Source organism: Toxoplasma gondii, chromosome XI (genome assembly GCF_000006565.2).
Source record: "Toxoplasma gondii ME49 chromosome XI, whole genome shotgun sequence".
NCBI classification, from domain to species: Eukaryota; Apicomplexa; class Conoidasida; order Eucoccidiorida; family Sarcocystidae; genus Toxoplasma; species Toxoplasma gondii.
The window spans coordinates 6,296,862-6,311,047 of NC_031479.1; the positions used below are offsets into that span (position 1 = coordinate 6,296,862).

Below are 14,186 nucleotides of genomic sequence, written 5' to 3' on the forward strand. Positions count from 1 at the left end.
CTCGCATGTGAGAAAGAACTTCCTACTCGACGAACGGTAAACCTGCGTTTTCCGGTCCTCAAGGCGCCCTCTCGGAAAACAGAGGAGTGACTGTGTTTGGTCCTTTTCGAGGGCGAGAGTTCGTTCAGCAATTCGTCACGTGGATTGGACTCCGTGGGTGGATAGTTCCCTGGGTGTTTCCGCTTTTTTTGGAACAGATTCCTTTTCCTTCACGAACCGTTGACGCGAGGGGCTCACCGTTGGTGACGAGGAGCTATTTTCCAGCTCGTTGCCCCCCAGGTTTTTCGCTTTTTTTTTCGTCGCATGTTCTGCGCGCTCCAATTTCGCGTCCGTGCTGCTTGTGGCCCTTCGGACTTTTCGGTTCTCTTTCTTCGAACTGGTCAGTCTCTCCTCGCGTCTCGGCGCCGACACCGCACCCCGGACTCACACACGGATACCGCCCGCTTTTGGAGAATGTCCGTCTTTTTCTGTCCAGTCCTGACCGTGAACCTCATCGGCAGACCTCGAGACTTCTGTGTGTTCTTCGAAAAGGAAATTCATTTCCCCGTCTTCTCGACATCCCCGTCGCGCCAGACAGACCCTGCATCGCTGTGTGTCTTGCTGGCGTGAGATCCTCTTTCTCTTCCACCCTTCTTCCAACGTCCTCTTGCGTTACCGGTTCGTCTGTTTCGAAGCCTGGGGTTCGTCGCCTTCGAACGGTACCTCGTCGCTGCTGTCACCGCGAGTCGCGAGCAGACTCGACGGCACGCGTCTTTGCCTCCGTTTCCTCTGTAAAGCGTTCGGCCCTCTTTCTTGTCCGCTTTTACCGTCTGGCGCGGGTGGAAGTGGAGGGTTCGAGGGTGCAGGAGGACGCTTTTTCCGGAAGAGCACCGTGCTCGAATGTTTCTCCGCGCTTCGCCATGGGTGACGCAAGAGCCGCCTCTGAGGGTCTTGCCCAGGGGGGAGACTCTTCTCTTTCGACTTCCGGACCTGCGTCCGCTTCTCTCTTCCTCAGGGGAGAAGTCTGGGAGCATGCGCTTCTCGCTCCTGCGAGAGGCGGTCTGTGGGGTCTCGAGGGCGCGAGCAGCTACTTGCAAGCGTTCGCCAGGTACGTGAAGACAGAGAGAGCGCGTTCCGAGGACCTGTGCGTCTCGGTCTCTCTCCGCGACTGGGTGGAGTTCAACAGAACCTGCAGCTGCGCCTCTCCCGCGGAGCTCGGCGCTGCGTCAGCCTCTCCCCACCGCTTGACGAGTCGCCACGGCTGCGCAGATGCATCCCTCGACGAGGAAGAGCTCCATGCCTTTTGGCAACTGTTTGTCTCGGTGCTGAGAACCGTCTCGACCTCGCTCTCCTTCCTCGCTCCTTCAGAGGAGAAAGGAACACGAGAGACGAGCTCCGCGCGACTCCGCGCTCCGACGCAACCTTGCTCCGCGACCTCCACGGACGCCGCCTGGCCCAACAGAGACTCGTCGTCTCCTGTTCTTCAGACGGCTCTCGAGCGATCGCTCGCGTCCTCTCGCGAGTGCGTGGATCTGCGAGCTCTGGCGCTGCTGCTCCTCATCCAAGAAAGTCGCAGCCTGCGTCTGCCTGTGAACCCCAGGAGCACAGACGATCCCTGGCGCTCGCGCGCGTCGGGAGCGACGGACGCGAGAGACTTCAGTGGAGGCGCCTCTGCCGCGGGAGCTCCTGCACTCGGTGGCGGTGCGCGCGGCGAGTCGCCCAGGTGAGGACGAGAGAAAACTTCAAGGCATGCAGCAAAGAAGAAGAACAGCAGAACGGCAGAGGTGGAGACGTACGAAGCCGTAGCGGAGCTGCTTGTGGTGACCGGTAGAGCAAGCGCAGAAGAAGGCACAAAGCCATAGACGCTTTTGTGAAAAGGACTCGAAAACACTGACAGTGTATACATCATAGAGATCCAGGATGAGGATATTGCACTGCCTACAGACAGTCTATACAATCTCGTTTGTCACCGAAATCGTCCAATCTTCGTCACGGGCCTCCTTGTGAAAAACATACAGACAGCTGATGCTTCTTCTTCCCTCAGGAATTCCTTGTCTGTTCCTTCTCCCATCTGTCGCGCGCGTTGCCGAGTCAAAGGTCTGTATTTTCCGAATCCACGAACCCAATTTCTTGTGTCCTCGCGCGCGTAGCTTCTTCCCAGTCTGCGTCCTCAGCCTTTACTTTCTAGTTCTCGCCTTTCCTCTCGCGCCCGCTTTGAGGTCGCGAGTTTGCTCGTTTTTCTCCTTTTTCTGTCTCTGCATTTAGGTACCTGAGTCGCGAATCGGGGCCGCACGGCATTGCAGACGAAAGTCGGCTTCGAGTCTTTCTTCAGCAATCTCTTCCTGTGCTGCTTCAGACAGTCGTTGCTTGCAGTCGAGAGCTGGAGAAGGCGCACTGTCAAGAAGACGAGGAGAATGTCTTCGCGGACTCCAAGATCGGGCCGGAGGACTGGATTTCAGCTGAAGAAGTGGAAGTCTTCTCGCTTCTCTTCGCCTGGTGAGGAATCAACGAAAAAGTATTCACTGTGCCTTCGGTAGGTGCTAGTTCAGGGATAAATGAAATTCTAGAATGCTACAGTCATGTAAGTGCTTTGAGGAATCATCTCTGTACAACCACGGCTTTTCTTGGAGGATCGCCGTCTTTTAGTTCGTTGTTTCAGGGAGTTCATCTCTCGCGTTTTTCATTCTCTTCTCTCGGCTCTCTCTGTAGTGGCCTCCTGTCTTCACGTCCACTGCGCTTTTCTCCATTCGTCTTTGTTTCTCTGCTCGTTCGAGCCATCTCTTTTCTCTCCGAGAGTGTTTTCGTTTCTCGCGTAATGTCGGCACAACTTTGGAGTCGTATTTTCCAGGCGCTTCTTGGTTTTTGCCGCGGCGCTGGAAATCTTAATGTTGACTTTCCTTCGTAGTCTGCTGCGCCCTCGATTTCTCTCTCGGTGTACATACAGCGCAGATGGTGGAAGCGTTGTGACCGCGTTTTCGCGCTCCGTCTCCGAGCCCGGCGCGACGGACGACGCGAAGAGAAAGTTCGAGAAAAACGCTTTTCTGGTCAGGAAAAACGGCTCGGGTGGACAGCCACTGCGGGAGAGAAACCCCGTGGCAGACACCAATTGTCGAGACCTCATTGAAAACCACATAGTTACATATATATATATATATATTTATATATATATTTATATATTTATATATTTATATATATATATATATATATATGCGTGTATACGTACACATACATTGGTATGTACACAGGTGTAAATTCGGACTCTCAGACGCGTACATGTATTGAGTTTTTACGTCTTTGACTTTGCACTGACAGACCCGTGAGCGTTCAAACGCCGTAAGACAGGACGTCCAGAAGCTGCATTCACAGTATGTTTATGCGCATGTCTGTATATGTCTGATGTTTCTGAATTTAGCGACAAAACTGTTGCATGTTGTGTGTGTTGCCCTTTGAGCTCCGTCTGGGCGGCACGTGAAGAAGGGAGTTGCTTTTTTCTTCGGTTTCTTCAGGTCTGGTTGAAGCGGAGACTCGCGTGGAACGATCGACTGTACCCCTCGCGTCAGAGCCTGGCAGGGAGCTGCGCGCTGTTTTATGGCGCGAAGCGTTCTGTGAGTTTTTGCGACTTTTACCTCGTCCTCGTTTCTTGAGCACATGAGTGGCGCGTTTCTCCCGAGTCCCTGCTCCGGTGCTGTGAAGGCGATCGAATTGCCAGAGAGCATGCGGGGCGACAGAGATGTTTCAACCTTTTCTCGAGTCGCATTGCAGCCAGCTGGCGTTCACAGTGAACTCCTTTGCAATGTCGCGCGAATTCCTTCGACACCCGTCTCGGTGAAAGACCAACATCGAAGTCGATGCAAACCTGTGGTTCTCCGTCTCGCGATCGCTTAGCGTTTACCGCGCATGTCCCGTTTTTCAAGAAGATGGAACGGAGAAAAGAGTGTGCGTCGTCTTCCTCTTTCCTGCGTTTTCCAGCGTCTGTCGTCTCCTTCTCTGTTTTTTTTTCGTTCGCCTTTCGCATCTGTTTTCCTGCGCCTCTCCCCACTTCGACGCCTTGTTCTTCCGGGTCTCTTCCTTCTCTCTTCTCTGCAGCAGCAGTTCGAGCGCGTCTTCGTCGTGGCAGAGGCACACGGGCGACGGCTGGTCATCGACAGAGTGAGTGCGAGGTCGGGGATGGGGGGTCGGTCGGAAACAAGAGCGAATCTCCAAGCAATCACTTTGAGAAAGTGGGTGGAAAACGGGTGCCAAAAAGGCTGGCGGACTGACGAAAAACGTTTGCACGAACGCCTGTCAAAGGCCTCTTTGAAAGGCTGCTCGACAACGCTGGACAGAGACGATGGCCTCTGCTTCAACAGGGGTACTCGTCACCAGCTTCACCGAGTCCGAAGAAACGGTTTCTTTACCACGGCTAAAGTCTCTAACTGTGGCTGTGAAAAGCACCTGGAAGGAAACTCGGAATCGAGAAACGAATGATTCTTCCATTCCGTGGATTCCTCAAAGCAGCCACTCTCCAAAGTCCGCACTGGGGAAAGAGCTTCCAAGCTACAGTAGTGAACTCAGGTTCTGGGGTTCGAAGTCGGTTCCGTGCGTTGGACGACCTTCGTTTCACGACTCACTTCTCACCTTTTTAAGCTGTTTTTCGAGCCAGAGTCAAGACTTCTCTGCGTGAGCTCTGAGGAGGAGAAGAAGAGGCGCTTCTCTCTGGGGAAGTGTGCCGACGCGTGGACCAGCAAAGAAGAGAACGAGGGAGGCTCTCGAGGCTCAGCAAAGTCTGAAAACCAGCCGAGCGTTGCAGACCGTCCAGAAGAAGGACAGGGGAAACGGGGAGAACGAGGAAAGACGAAGACAGGCTGGGTCGAAAAGGACATCTGTGATACAGATAGAACGTCGCTTTTGAGGTCCTTTTTCCTGCTTCTTCTTTAGCTCTGTCTGGCAGAAAGACGTTGTCAAGAAAGACGGCAAACGTCCGGCTGCGTCTCGTGCTCTCTCCATGTTTCTGTTTGCGTCTGCTTCGCTGCGTGGAGTGGTAAATGCGGATGGACTCGCGAACTGGCGGGCATCGAGAAAACCTTGCGGCACCCCTGTGGGCAGATGTACGCGTGCATGCAAATCGTGGACGGGTCGTGTCTCTTCCCGAGGCATTGAGAGTCAACCAAGAAAGAAACCGGTTTGTCGTTTTCTCGGAAGACGCAAATGGCTGGTGCAGGATTCGTTTCGCTTCTAATGACGAGAGCAGATGGGTGAAGGAGGAATTCTGTCTGTAAGAGGTGCAAGGTTGAATAACTGCTTCTTTTTCAGGAGAGTCTCGGGACAACCCAGCCTAGAGATCGAGTCCTCATCATCAACTGCAGCGAGTGCGACATATTCCTCAATGCCCCGTAAGTATCTCTGTCGATACCTCGTGGGGTGTTCTGCTGCTCGGTGAACGTTCTTTTTCTCTCTCGTCTTTGGCGTCTCAGCTCTCGCAAAGAAAGTATCTGTCCCCTGTTGTTCACTTCTCTGTGTCTTGTGCTCTCCTCGTGTCTCTCCTCTCCTTGTTCTCTCTCTTCTTCTTTCGCCAGCCTCCGACAGGGACGAGAGCGATAGTGTCGCAGGTACCATGACGCTGTCGCTCTTCGTTTCCAGAAGAGCCTCAATCGCACAGCGTTTTGCGCCCTCTCCGACGTCTCTGCGACGCTGGCTCTCTGCACGGGATGCAGAACGACTAAACTGTTTCGCTTTTGTCGTAAATGCTTGACTAAATGCTTCCCCACAGAGACAACCTCCATTTTCAGAAAGCAGTCGTCGCAGGGGGCTGGGGTTGCCTTGCCAGTGGGGTCTGCTTCCCGTTTCTTGCAGGTTTGTAGTTTTCTCTCGCCTCTACAGACGTTTCTTGTCTCTTGGTGCTGCACAACTTGGCACCCTCTCTCTCCGTTACAGATTTCATTTCGATCTGTGAGTTTTTGAGGCCTCCCTGCCGTGTTCGTTGGAGTTCCCTGGTGCGGCTCAGCTGGTGGACTCACCGGAGTCGAGGGCGCTGGGGATCCCTTTTGTCTCTCGTGTGAAGAGCGAGTCAAAGGACTCCGCGCAGATGAGCGCTTGGTCGGTGCCATCGTTCCGGGAGAAGTTCTCTCTGAGAAGGGATGATTCAGCAGCATCAGGGGAACTAAACAAACTGGAAAAGAGTGACTTCTCCTCCTCTTCTCTCTCTCGTGAGGCAAGCGTCTGTCCTCAATGGCCGACTGTGACAGACTCCAGTGCGCCGCCCCACCCTGTCTGTCTCCTCCTGGTCCGTTCTGGGGGCGTCTCTACTTGGGTGGCTCGGACGCATCCCGGAATTCCTCGATCGGCGCGTTTCTGTCTCGCTTCGACTCCGTCTGTGTCAGGGAAGTCTTCCTGAAAGAGAGCTTCTGTCTCCTGTGTTTCTTTTCAGTGTCTCCTCGGTGAAAATGGTGAGCTGTTCCAACTCCTCGCTGATGTGTGGACGCCCGGTCGACGGCATTCTTTCTCTCTACAATACCCAGCGACTCGAGGTCCACGCTGCGGCTTTCCTCATTCAGTACGCAAAAGTCCATCTCGCTGACCTGTTGGTGGCTTCTGCTCAACACGGTCCATGTCTCCTTGTTGGGGAATGCGTAGCTGCATGCAAAGCGAAATCGTTGCCGAAGGAGGCTATGTTCTGCTGATGGCCGCGAAACCTGCGAGAGGGAAGAGAAAGAGAGATTCGGAATGTTCAATCTTTTCCGCAGAAGCTTTCAGGAAGCTGCTGCGCGACCCCGAACCTACTCTCTGAGAGCCAAGGCAGGCTGCGAGAGAGAGGCTAAAAATCGCAAAAGAGAGGCAGGTTGTGAAATGTTTTTCAGTGCGCTGGTTCGGTTGGACAGCCTCGTTTTTTGCTCTGTCGCGTCGACTCTTTCGGCCGCTTCCCCTATCACTTGTGTCTGCGTTTGCGCGCTTCTCTCTCTCTCTGTCTCTTGCTACCTATCTTGTGACTCCTGGGTTGTGTCGTCCTTCACTTGCTTCTTCTCTCTTCTTCGCTCTGCTCTCTTCTTTCTTCTTATTCGGTCTCCTGTTCACTTTTCTTTTGTCTTTTTCTGTCCGTTTTCTGTGTCTCCAGAGCATGCAACACGCTGGACGCCCAGCTGTTCGTTTGCAGCGCCTCTCCACCTCTGCTCTGTGGAGACACCCGGGGAATTGTTCTGGCCCCGCTGGACATTCCTCTCTCTCTCCAGGACCTACAGCGAGAAGGCAGAAAAGGAGAGCAGAGCCGAAGAAAAAACAGAAGTTTTGCCGACGATGCGACCGGAGAAACAGACACGGACGACGACGACGAGGAAGTCTTTCTGTTTGGGTAAAGTCCGAGAGCGTCCTCGCGCCTTGTCTGATAGTGCCTGCATTTGGAAAACAAAGATGTCTCCGCTTTCTGTCGCTGCCTTACGGTATCAAACTCGCGGTCGTTCTAACCAATTTCTTCAGGTCTTCACTCTTCGACGCATCTACTGCTTGTTCTCTCTTTCTTACCTTCTTTTCCTCCTCTTCTCGTCTTTCCTCTCTTATCACTTGCCTCCTGAAGAGATAAGACTTCTCCTGGCTCCGTTCCTGCGCTTCTTCCTCTCTCTGCTTCTTTTCTTGCTTCTTTTCTCCGTCTGTCTCGCTTCGCCTTCATCTTCTCTCGTTAGATCCTTCTTTTTTTCTTTGACTCTGCTCTCGACAGGCGACCTCTCTCCTGGGCGTCCACGGCTTTCGCGTTCCCTCTCTCTGGTGGCGGATGCGGGTCCTGTGTCTCCGCGCTCTCTTCGTCTTCTGCGTTTCCTTCTTCTTCATCTCCTCTCTCTTCGTCTACAGCGTCCCCGGCTCTGCCTGTGGGCGAAGGCTCTGCGACGCGATGCAGCAGCGCCGGCGGCCGAAGCATCGCAGGCACCTCGCAGATTTTCCAGCTTTTGAATCCCAAGCACTTCAACGTAAGTCGCCAGACCCTGCAAAGCTTCCCTTTCAGGAGAAAAAGTTGAAAAAATGGTCGGGGAGACCAACTTCTGATTGGAGAAAACCTGCCTCGCATCGACGGTGGAAAGAAGCCACCAGTCGTAGCTCGCCCGCTCGTCAAGTGTCGAGACACCTCAGATCCGTCAGACAGTTTAGAAAGGAGAATGCGTTGAGGTCAAGGGAGTTATTTCTAGTTCCAGTAGTTTCGCCGCTATGCGTCTCCATGAGTCACCTGTGGTAGTGTCGAAAAACTGCTCTCCTGGCTCTCGCTCTCGTCGTTTGTTTCCTATCTCCTTCGTGCTGTTCTTGACGGAAGTCTCTCGTCGGTCGTCCTTCTCCTTTCTGGGGTGTCTGGACAGCCCATTTCGATGCCGAGGCCTGCGCCGCGACGTCCTCACGCGCGAGTCGCCTCCGACGTTTCTCAAAACTGTCAAGACTCTCGAGGTTCTGAAAAGGAAACACTCGAGGAGACAAAGACAACAAACGAGAACGAGAAGGCGGCTGCAAGCGCAGAGGCTGACAGAGAAGAAGGACTCCTTGCCCTTCCTGAGGACTTTGCTGAAGCTCTCTTTGAGAAGCAGAAAGAGGTGAGAGTTTTCACATGCGAAATAAGACTTTCAAGCAAAGGAGGCCAAGGCTCTCGAGAACTCGACTGCTTTCCTCTCTTCCTCTTTGTCCCCAATCTCACGAGTCCTTTGAGTCTCTCCTGACCTCTCACATGCTGAGAGCGCTCTCAAGAAAGGCCTCTTTCCTTGCTACTCTTTGCAAAAACCATTTAATTCATGAAAAACGCGGCGCGAAAAGCGCTTCTGACTTGGGTGTCTCCGTCGCGGTCTCTGGAGATTCTCTGCATGCACGTCACATTTCTCGTCACACGGCTTTGCCCCCTCCCAAGAAGCAACGCAGGCGTCACTGATGCATGCGCATGCGTCACTTGCGACCTTTGTGCATGTTCAACAACGTTCTCTTTCGACGTAATCAGGGCTACCACTGATCCTGATAGCTGCCATCGTGCTGGAAAAAATAAACCAAACGCAAGTGTCAATAAAACACCGTCGTTCGAAAAGACACAAAGGAACGACATACAAACTAACAAGCTGTCGTTTCTGGACGGCTGCGTCGTCGCTCTCACCAAGTTTTCCTTTTTGCGTAGACTACTCTCTTCAGCATATGCGTGTAGCTCTGCTTTCCTGATCCAAAAGTCAAACAAACTCGTCCACAGATTCGTCTGCCGTCCTCAGTGGCCGTTCCTCCTGTCAACAATGACATTCGGCATATACGTATACGAGCATATATATATATATATATATATATATATATATGTATATCTTTGCACTTCTGCGCAGGGCTATAGCTCAAGACAGGATGTGCGTTTCGTTGCTTCAGGTTGAAAGTATCCACGAAATGATGGAGAATTTGAATTTGACGGATCAACAGCGAGAAACGTTTTTCCAGATTCTCGCTCTCATGTTGCAGTGAGTCAAATTGAAAGATTCTGAAGTCCCACATGGCTGTCTCAGGCGTCTGTACACCTCGACCCAGATACTATAGACAGCTTGTGTATGCATGCAAATGTATATATATATATATATTTATATATGTATATGCATATGTATCTGGGGGTTTTGTGTCACTGCAGCGGTAGCTGGGAGTGTGAGAGAGGGGACCTGTTCCTCTGGTGTCTCCGAGTCTCTGCAGTCTGTGTTTTGCGTGGGCATGCGCGCATGTGGACCTTCCGACTGCATGCAGTTTTCTGTGCGTCTTTCGCGTCCTTTCTTTTTCAGTGATTTCTGTAGAAGACACTCAGCACGGGCAAGTCGGCTCGCAACAGGTCACGTCCCTCGACACGATGAGGTGAGAGGCAGGCCATCTTTCTTTTCAAAACGCGTTGTCTTACAGAGGCTCTATAGATTCCCCATTCGAGTTCACTGTGCACAGGAGTACTTTTCAGAAATTATCAAGAACGTGTCAACAGTTAAATAGCTATCTATGCAAGGTTTCTTTCAAACTCTAACTTTCTCAAGAAACTGAAAACTTTGTGAAACACACAGGAGTCAGTTTCCTCTGTTGTGTGTGGGAGATCAGTGTGAGCAGTAATCCAAATGTATATATATATATATATATATATACATATATACCTATATATATATAATTATTTATATATATAAACATATATTACCGGGGAGCCGTAGAACATGGCCGATGTGGAAGAGCTCTTGTTTTAAGATCTTGAAGTCCAGGGTTTTCAGCTGTATTGAGGTCTGATTTGAATTGTGTGCCTTCTTTGTTTCTGCAGATTGCACGGTCGAGAGAAGCGAGCACAGGGAGCACAGGGTGTTGAGGACACTGTTTTCGGGTGTGTTTCCTCTTTCTCACTTTTCTCTTGCTTTTGCCGAGCTTTTTTTATTTCTCTCATGTTCGCTTTCTTGGGTTTTTTTATCTGGAGGCTCTCTCGACGCCTCACAAAGTCCCCTGGGACTCCCTCGCACGGATATCCTTTCTCAAACTTCGCAAGTCACACCTCTGCACCGCCGCTTGTCCGGTTCAACTTTCTTGACGCGTGATCTCTCGGTTTCACTTCAGCAGCTCTTCTCCTCTCGACGGTGCTCCGCTGACACAGGAGAGAGCTTGCATGCGCGCCGCAAAGACCTTTGCGCTGTACTCCCGCAGACCTACGCAGATGCTCATGTGGTTTGTACGCCGGTCCTGGGAGTGATGGCGACTGAGGCCTCTCGAGAGCCGTTTGTGGGGTGTAACAGGAGTGCCGTTCTTTGCACGGAGAAAACTGTCGCACACGTTCGAGGCAAACAGTAAAGTTCACAGAGGATTCGCTTTTTCTGAGCATTCGGGAAGAGGTGGAGCGAGGCAGGAGGCGAGGAAAACAGAACCCCCGCGATAAACAGATAGCCAGGAGACAACGGATCAGCACAGTGTGGAAGGATACCTGCAAGTCCAAATAGGTCATGGGCAGACCACCCGTCGTCAAGCGAAACAGGAACACCGAGTGTGTGCCAGGAAGAGGCTCGTAGATCTACGGGGTCACCAACACAGGGAACATGAAAGCATAGCAACAAAGGCGTTGGAGGGAAGAAACGCAGAACCCAGCGAAGGTGAAAAGATACAGGAAGCCGAGAGCAAAAGCACCGCGAAACGTGGCAGGTCTTGATTAACTGAAGATTCCAGTCGTCAGGGCTGTGGTCTGTGTAAGAACCGTAGTGCTTGTCAAGTTTCGTGTTTCTACTCATTCCTCCCTCGGACGATTTAACGTCCAGAGTGCCAGTTACGAGGGAAGTCAGTAAGGACGTTTCTCCCAGTTGTTGCCAAGGCACTAATATTGTGAAAAGGGACGTCTGCAATGACTACCGAGAAATACTCCAAAGTGTGAAAGGACCGTGAGGTCATGGCAAAGGAGTTAAGCGTAACGAAACCGCGTAGATCCAGGTTCCGTGCGAAAATGCATTTGCGTCCAACAGCTGCGGTCAAGCCTTAAAGAAAGGGTTGTGCGAACTGAAACTGATTTGCTAAGAAAATGAGTCATTCAACTACAAAGAGGAATTCCAGAACATTTTACTTGTAACGGTGAAATCGCCGACTAACTCAACAACTGTCAAAAACAATCTAGAGGCTGACGCCTTTTGAAGCGCTCAACTCCAGCCGAAGTCAAAGGAGTTCCTTTCGGAAGAGCCTCTTGTAGCGCGCATCATCTTCTACGAAGGATACGGTAACTTGTTTCTTTTTTGTACCAATCTATGTGGTCATTTTTTGGAAGTCTGTATCTGTATCTCTGTATCGATCTGTCCGTCTATGCATCTCTGTGTATCTTTACCTGCCTATACCTATATGTCTTTGCATATACATGCATTTGCCTCTCTTTCTGCATCGACGTATGTCTATCTCTCTCTGTCTACCTGTCCATTGCTAAAACTCTGCGTTTGTGCATGAGTCTGTCCACCGTTTTGTATCTTTCTGTGAGTATCTAACCCTATCGCCACGTCGTGCCCCCAGGGTCTGAAGGTCGCGAGGCATCTCGATCCTCAGACGCGAAGGAATTCCATTGAAAAAAGGGTCACAGGAATGGTGTGTGGTCAGATTTCTTGTCTGACAGAGCCGCTACGGAGTTGCGCAAAGTTCGAGATACGCCTAATCTATTTCCAGAACACACATTCTTCGCCTTATTCATGTGTTTGGGGGAATTCTTGAAATATCGTGGAGTTCTTAGGATTACTGCCCTCGAAGAACCTCCTGCCTCTCTCACGGAACACCCAAGAGATCCAGCGCGTAAAAACGAACCTGTCGACTTGCTTTGTGTCCCTTTTTCCCACCTCACTGACCTCTTGTGTTGGACCAAATCTATTAAAAGTTGAAGTTGGAGCTCGAGAAAGCGAGGTGCCTCTCGCTCTGGCAAAGTACAGACTGCTGCTTTGTCTACGACTACGAGAGGACATCTCTCTGCAAGCAGGGGATCTGTGCGGAAGACACCCTGTTGACGACTGCAGCCTCCTCGCAAACAAGGCAACGGGAAGGAAGTTGACCTCCAACGCTTGACCTCTCTTCGGGAGTGTAGTAAAAAAGTCTTGAGAAACATTAGCATAGAAGAGGGCAACGGAAGTTTCGAACGATGCAGGTCCGCAGACACCAAGCGCAGAGTAAATCCGTGGAAAAGTCTCCGGTTCCACATACACTTCGTTAGAAACTGTTTTCGAAAAGAAAGGCAGTCCATTGTTCTCAGCCCCACTGCGTACATCCAGACATGCAGCCTGCTTTTTGCGGCGCTGCTGCATGCAACAGAATTGAAACACAAGTGCAAATGCACAAGCACATAGCTACTCTTTGGCTTTTTTCCGTGTTCCTTTTCGGCTACACAGTCTTCAAGCGCGACAGAAAAGAAGATGCACCTGGCGATTGACGTCCGACGCGCATTTCGAGAGACTCGCCGAAACCGTCAAACAAGGTCTCTTTCGAACCTGTGTTGAATCTGCATCTTTACTAGACATGCCGGTGTGCTCAGAGACGCGATCGCGGGTCTGGCTCTGTACCCAGGGTACACGACTGCTCAAGCACACCTCGAAACGGATACCGCGGAAAAAACCAAGATCCTCAACATCTCTCTGCGTCTGCATCTCAAACACAAGACTGCTCTTAAGGTCACGTCAGGGTCGGTCGCCTGCCACGACAAACCCCCTTCCACCTCTCAAACTGAGAACTAAAAAAACAAAAGAGGGTTCCAACAGCCTTCTCCTATATATAGCTATATATACATACATATATGTATGTATGTATATAAGATACTTGTATAGATATAATATGGAGAGACCTCGACAAAAAGTCATCGAGGATTTTCGATTGAGTTTGCGTGTTTCGTCGCACTGGCCCAAACTCCCGATTTGTCTACATCGCAGAGAGTTTCCGTCCTGCGTCTTGAGTCGTTTCTAGCGTTCTCTTTCCCACAAACAGCTCGCTGCCTCTCATCTCCGTTTCTCCCCGCGTCCCGCTGTCAGTTCGCATCTCCAAAAGCGGAGCTCCGCTGTCTCTCCTTCCTCTTTTTCAGGATCAAAAGTCTCGGCGCACAGCCCTCTCACCGCCGACGCGAATCGGGATCGGATCGAGGCACACACACACCAGAGCTACTTTTCATGTCTCGGCGAACTCTCACGCGGTCTCCCTCATCGCTCGCCAAAGTCCTCGGACCAGACGGTCGCGTGCATACAGTTCAGGCACAACACCGATACTCAAACGATGACTCAACTCCACATATAAAACGACATATATTCACATATATGCATATATGTGTGCATGTCGATACATGATTGCAAGCATGACCTGCTGCGTTTCGCGGGTCCCCGTTCTTGTCTGCGGTGAAACCGCAACCGCAGCAGGGGAACAGCGGCCGAGAGACCAAAGACGCGGTGGCCAGGAGTCGCTGAAGCGAAACGCGAGGCACTGCGAGGCCGGCCGAGAGGAACTCCAGTCGTGCTGTCGAAGAAGGCTCTCGCAGACCCACGACGAAGACGCAAATCTCGGTTTCTGTTCGCCGGCAAACGGCTTTTCTGTTCTTCTCCCGTGGCCTCGCGTCTCGTCCATTTTCCTCCTCTCTGTCGCCTACCACCGGAGTGGGCACCTCAGCATTTTCCTGCCGTCTTCTCCTGTCCTCGAGCGCGTCGCACTGCCTGGTTCCTCCTTCTGTGTCCATTTCTCCCCTTGGCTCCCGAGACCCCTTTGCACACCGCATGAGGGTCTCCGCGCTTTCTTTT

General features: G+C 51.7%; 2 protein-coding genes across 2 annotated transcripts; one reads left to right on the forward strand and one right to left on the reverse strand.

Moving 5' to 3' along the window:
- Positions 1-10,761, forward strand: TGME49_216240 (hypothetical protein). Its single transcript, XM_018779720.1, has 13 exons — positions 1-1,702; positions 2,245-2,475; positions 2,924-3,023; positions 3,486-3,584; positions 4,066-4,128; positions 5,272-5,351; positions 6,386-6,511; positions 7,070-7,303; positions 7,667-7,913; positions 8,295-8,522; positions 9,322-9,410; positions 9,720-9,789; positions 10,232-10,761. The coding sequence occupies exons 1-13, from the start codon at positions 900-902 to the stop codon at positions 10,274-10,276; spliced, it is 2,415 nt and encodes an 804-aa protein (XP_018635234.1). The 5' UTR covers positions 1-899; the 3' UTR covers positions 10,277-10,761.
- A 2,031-nt stretch (positions 10,762-12,792) lies between these two features.
- TGME49_216230 (hypothetical protein) lies at positions 12,793-14,125 on the reverse strand (the record flags this gene model as incomplete). The annotated part of the gene is made up of 2 exons (XM_002370892.1): positions 12,793-12,899; positions 13,804-14,125. 2 exons carry the CDS (start codon positions 14,123-14,125, stop codon positions 12,793-12,795), a joined length of 429 nt encoding a protein of 142 aa, XP_002370933.1.
- Positions 14,126-14,186: the final 61 nt, after the last annotated feature.

Excerpts from the sequence above, each read along its gene's own strand:
- TGME49_216240 (XM_018779720.1), top strand. The coding sequence starts at position 900 with ATGGGTGACGCAAGAGCCGCCTCTGAGGGTCTTGCCCAGGGGGGAGAC. Across the intron at positions 2,476-2,923 it reads TTCTCGCTTCTCTTCGCCTG|CGCAGATGGTGGAAGCGTTG; the intron begins GTGAGGAATCAA and ends GTGTACATACAG. Across the intron at positions 9,411-9,719 it reads ATTCTCGCTCTCATGTTGCA|TGATTTCTGTAGAAGACACT; the intron begins GTGAGTCAAATT and ends TTTCTTTTTCAG.